Source organism: Phlebotomus papatasi, chromosome 1 (genome assembly GCF_024763615.1).
Source record: "Phlebotomus papatasi isolate M1 chromosome 1, Ppap_2.1, whole genome shotgun sequence".
Classification (NCBI taxonomy): Eukaryota; Metazoa; Arthropoda; class Insecta; order Diptera; family Psychodidae; genus Phlebotomus; species Phlebotomus papatasi.
Window position 1 is genome coordinate 44,585,505 of NC_077222.1, and position 6,000 is coordinate 44,591,504.

Genomic DNA, 6,000 nt, shown 5'->3' on the forward strand with positions numbered 1-6,000 from the left:
TGATTTTCAGCATCAGGGATGTTCAAAACATATACCCTGTGAATTTCAGCTCGATCGGAGCACTTTGAGAAAATCCGAGGATTACAATAGGTGTGATTAGAAGGAATCACACCTAAAAAAGAAACTATTCAACTATGAAACAGATATCTCTTACAATATTTTTATCGAATTTATATGCAAATTTCTCTAAATTTATGGAACAAGTCGCTTTAAGCACCTCATCCCCGATTTTTGTAGGAATTTAATTTAGTATTATGTCTCGATATTTATGTCTCTTATGTACATATACAACAAAAATCAAGAAATTCTTGCAGGAAGTATAAAAGATCGCTTTTTAGAAAGAGTTTAAATTAGTTTTTGATCAGCTATGTACCAATAGACACTCGAAAAATGAAATCTCTCTTATATAAATTATTTTTATACCTTTGCGTCTTCTGTTTTACCTCAGGAAATAATCATTATTATGTTGAAGAAGTTTACAAGTGGAATAAAATTGAGTTTGAAAATCTACCAAAATCAGGTAAACAGATTTCACATAATTTTTGTGAATAATTATCCAGTAACTGAGTGCGCAATTGTTTTTAGAAAATTCTTACGTGGGGCCCTACAGGTACTATATCCCGGAAAATAATGACGTGATGGGAATGGGGTATCATCCGGGAAGTGGATTAATGCTAATAACTGTTAGTCGACTGAGACCTGGTATTCCATCATCATTGGCAGCATTCTGTGTTAGTGATTACGAACTAGGATCAAGTCCTAAAATTTGGGGCTTTCCAAATTATGAAATAAATGCTCTTAAAGAGTTAGATTTTGACGGCGGTCCGGAAGAAAGCAAAGAAAAGCGATACTGGTACAGACCTAACAATAATACACACGAGTATCGATCTTTGGAAATCAAATCAGAATTTCACCATGTTTATGAAAAACCAAGTTGGCTTTCTTTGGCAGTTCTCCTTCTCCAGCACCAATAAATCCGAATCATAGCCCTAGACTCATTTCAGTTTATCATGTAAATGTTGATGAGAAATGTAATAGAGTCTTCTTTATAGATACAGGAATATTGTCGTTTTATGGAACAGAAACATACATCATCCAAAATCCTGCACTTGTAGAAGTTTCTTTGCCTATAGATGGGTGTGAAACTCGAGAATTTACAGTAACTCGCCGTGCTGAAATTCCAAAACGAATATCTGAAAAAGTGCCCTTTGGTTTAATGTTCATAACTTTAGACTATCAGTCTAAAAATTCCTGTGATGACCTTTTTATTTACATAACCAATATTTACGCCAATTACTTGTTGGTTTATGACTACAAGAATGATGAATTTTGGGCTTTTACTGATCATGAAACATTTTTACCAGTTGCTGCTGAATCACATGCCGTATTTGATCGAACGCTAAAATACGAAAATCCTCTTGGAATTATTTCAATAGGTTTAGGGTATTCAGACAAATTTGGAGATCGAACAGCTTTTTACATTACAGGAGCAAGTACAGCTCAATTTGCCGTTTCTACAGGAATCCTCAAAAACAGAAGGAAAGCCCCGAGAAATTACAAGGAAGATGATTTCCGGATTATGGGATATCGAGGATGTGATGGTCAATCTGTTAAGTTAACTGTAGATTACACATATGGGGTAGTTTTTTATGCAGATATGAATTCATACAGAATTAGATGTTGGAATATGAATAAGCCACTTAATCCGGATAATATTGGTGTGGTGTTTGAGTCCGAAAAACTTTTATACCCACTACAAATCTTTGTTGATTCGAGGGGATATTTGTGGTTTAATACTAATCACTTTCCAGTCATTTTTGGACGCTCCCCACTTGATTTAAATGAAGTCAATTCAAGAATTTTCCGAGTAAAAGTTTCTGAAGCCATTCGTGGGACAGTTTGTGAAGATTAAATGGGTATCTTAAAATAATTGATTACATATTTTTAAAGCAAGGTAGAGCCTAAATGTTTGAGATGCGGGTAGTTTGACATGCGGTGGTTTATTCTTTTGATTATTTAAGTAAATGTGACAAGAACACTAATCGAGTTATTTTAATGAAGTCTATACTGGCCTATAGTATACTAAAGCGCTATACAATATTTAAAGATAATTTTCTCAGTTTTGGATATAATGTCTTAAAGTCAAAACATAAAAAAGTATTTCAAACATGCTGGCTCTCCTCTTGAAATAATTGTTTACCTACCTTTCAATATTGTCTATCTATTCAACCTAGAAGAAAATCACAGAAATGTAAATGCATGTCCCCTTTTAACTTTAAAGAAAGCTCCTCTTTAGACAGCTTTTCTTCAGCTGCACCAAGTTTCTTGAAGCCCTGAAGGAAGTACTTCGAAAAGGTTTAGAATTAACATTAACTTATTTCTCCACAAAGGGGGTCCGTGGTGCAATTGGTAAGAGCGTTCGGCTCTTGGGCGGTGTGACCCCTGGCTCGACTGTCACAGTTGTGAGTTCGAGTCCCGCCCGGTGCAAATTGTTGAAGCGTCTGAATGGACATTTTTCACGAAACATTGTAAAACTGAATAATAAACTTGTAAACTGAACAATGTACAAAATGGCAATAAAAGCCCGGTTACATCGAAATAAATAAAATAATATTTCTCCACAAATCTTCAATTTTATTTTCTACTTGTAGATAATTGCAGACTCTGAAAGCATTTTTTTTTCAAGATTTATTATATCGTTTAAATTCGTAATTAATAATTTTAATTGCCAAGTGCTGGCATCATCACGAAATTAAAACAGTTCCGGACATTAAAGCTGCTGTTATCACTAGCATCCATTGAAGAATCGAGATCTACACAAGAAAATTATGTTCAGTAACAAAAGGAAATTTATTAGGTATTCGAGCTAAATACCTGAATAACCCAGAGGATAGAAACTGGAATGTAAATTGCAAGTGAGTAGCCGTAAATGCAAAGCAATGCTAAAAGTCCTGAGGGGCAATTTACGAAATAACCAGTCAAAATTGACTGGATGGCGAATATGGCGGAGACACGTTTGGTGTGGCGAAAAGTGAAATAACCCTAATTAATGCATTTCCCGTCAAATAATATCTGCAGATATCTTTAAGATTTCTGTAGAGAAAATCTACACCTCTACAGAATATCTGCAGATAAATTCTGTAGATATTCTTACGAATTTTATTTGGGCTTGGGACAAAATTCGTCAGAATATTTCGGCAGATTTATGACGAATCTATGATGAATTTCTGTAGATATTCTGTAGATTTTTTCTACATTCCAGACTTTCCAGACAAGATGTGTCAGAAGAGATGGAAAAATTTTTCACTGAAGTTTGCAAAATTCTATAGAGTTATTCTTAGTGATATCACGGTGTTTATATAAAATAAAGAATTCTGCGACGCCGTGTTACAAGTAGAGAAAAGTGAAGTGAAAACTTTAAACAGAGTGTCGACCAAAATTTCGTGTTTTTGTATCATTCGATTGGTGATTTTTAAGAAATTAGTATTTTTGCTCGCAGTTTTTTTACTTATCTAAAATGTGTACTCGGTAATGCTTGTTAAGCAGAGCATACAATTTTCTTTATAACTTCTACAGTTTCTTCATAAATCAACAATATTTTTGTGAAGTAATGGAGGTTATGCAGATTTTCTAGGGAGAAATTCTGCCGAGAATCTGCAGATTTTCTCTGAATGTACTAGAATATACCGTTAAAATTCAAAAAACCTCCGAGTAAAATCGGCAGGTAGAGCAATGATTTGACGGGTTTTCAGTCTATCTTTATTCGCCGAAAAGTGGGCAAAACACAATTGGTAGGTAATTTATGGCGCGTATTTAAAATTGGGAGTCGTTATAATTTTATAGAACTTGAAGAAGCATTCTAATTTTAATTCAAATACCAATATAATTTATATTTTGGTGTAGTTTGTTGAAGATTAAATGGTGTTACTTATATTGCTTCATATCCTTCATATCAAATAAAATAAATAAAGCAATATTGGTTTAGTGCAAATATAAATGTTTATATTTTAATCCATTTTTCCAAAATATCGTTGAGTTTGTTTTAAATTCTAAATACAATTTAAACTTTAAATATTAGAATGTTAAAAAATTATTTGGGTATTAAAGATGTCGTCACATATATTTTCTAAGAATTATGATAAATGTTGTAAGTTTGTAAAGACCAATTACCTCTCGAGAGTCAGGAGTAACATCAGAAAAATTGTATTTATTCTGATAATAAAAATTTGATTCATTTTGTACTTAAACGTGGTAAATGGTACTTCAAACGTTGCAAATATAATATATTTGATGCGTGTATTTATTGACACGTGGTGGTCTTGAGAAGGTTAATTTGATATCACAATTTTTTTTTAATATCATTGTAGAAGTCTTAGCTTGGTGAAATATTGTATGTAAAATTTAAAAATAAAGAATATAAGACCTATAAAATCCCTAAATAGTAATTCCTTTAATCACTGAACTTTCCCAAAATCTATTTTTCAGAACGCATGAAGTATTTAACGTTTATAAAATTTTAAAATACAATATTTTATTATTATTGTTGTGTCTGGGTATCTTTACTTAAATGAAATAATGCAAATAAATAACTTTTTCGTAAGATTTTGGTAAAAAAATCGTACCCGCCGGTCTCGAGCTGGCGGGTGAAATTGTCTTGGTACACCCAGAAATTCCAGCAGGTACAAGACCCAAAACCTTGTACACCCTCCATTTTTAGCGAGGAGACGCACCTTTTACCGGGTTGGCGAAATTCGCTTCACAGAAAACATGCAGTAACCAGTCAAAATTTTGACTGGTTAATTTCGTGAATTGCCCCTCTGGTGTGTAGCTGGTGGTATCAGTTTCCAAATCCGCATTAACAGGCTTTAAACTCCATTTGAAGGCTGCCCAGGGGGCTAAGGGGACCAAACATGCCCCGTCAAATCATTGCTCTACCTGCCGATTTTACTCGGAGGTTTTTTTGAATTTTAACGGTATATTCTAGTACATTCAGAGAAAATCTGCAGATTCTCGGCAGAATTTCTCCCTAGAAAATCTGCATAACCTCCATTACTTCACAAAAATATTGTTGATTTATGAAGAAACTGTAGAAGTTATAAAGAAAATTGTATGCTCTGCTTAACAAGCATTACCGAGTACACATTTTAGATAAGTAAAAAAACTGCGAGCAAAAATACTAATTTCTTAAAAATCGCCAATCGAATGATACAAAAACACGAAATTTTGGTCGACACTCTGTTTAAAGTTTTCACTTCACTTTTCTCTACTTGTAACACGGCGTCGCAGAATTCTTTATTTTATATAAACACCGTGATATCACAAAAAATAACTCTATTGAATTTTGCAATCAGTGAAAAATTTTTCCATCTCTTCTGACACATCTTGTCTGGAAAGTCTGGTATGTAGAAAAAATCTACAGAATATCTACAGAAATTCGTCAGAAAATCTGCCGAAATATTCTGACGAATTTTGTCCCAAGCCCAAATAAAATTCGTAAGAATATCTACAGAATTTATCTGCAGATATTCTGTAGAGGTGTAGATTTTCTCTACAGAAATCTTAAAGATATCTGCAGATATTATTTGACGGGGCGTAAATGATAATAGCTGTGGCAGCGTACGAAACCAAATGAAAATTGTAGTGCCAGTGATAGTTGGAGTTAGAGTTTTGTAGATAATTTGCAATGTTTCCACTGATTGCAATGGAAAAGATAAGTGTAATGACAATCCAGATGGGTCCATAGAGATCTGGATTGGCATCAATTTGGGATTTGAGATATCGTCGGTTACGTCTACCTCTGTCGTATCTGCATTTGTTTTGTATCTGCATTCGGTGCAAGCTACAATACAGACGTCCCCTCTTGCGTGAAATGCTGACACAAAAGAAATACAGCTAGATACGACAGAGGTAGACGCAACCGACGATATGTCGACGGAGCTCTCTTGGGAATTATTGCCGATGCAATTCTATCCATAACCATGAAGGTGTCCACATTGAAGA

The 6,000-nt window shown here is 33.9% G+C and overlaps 1 protein-coding gene across 1 annotated transcript in view; it reads right to left on the reverse strand.

Moving 5' to 3' along the window:
• Positions 1-2,707: 2,707 nt before the first annotated feature.
• Positions 2,708-6,000, reverse strand: part of LOC129798599 (protein YIPF1) — a gene marked incomplete at its 5' end in the record, with an annotated part of 12,545 nt that continues 9,252 nt past the window's right edge. The window contains 4 exons of the mRNA XM_055841863.1: positions 2,708-2,813; positions 2,875-2,951; positions 4,818-4,912; positions 5,591-5,797. Of these exons, the coding sequence (XP_055697838.1) occupies positions 2,745-2,813; positions 2,875-2,951; positions 4,818-4,912; positions 5,591-5,797 (448 nt within the window). The remainder of the gene's footprint in view (positions 2,814-2,874; positions 2,952-4,817; positions 4,913-5,590; positions 5,798-6,000) is intronic.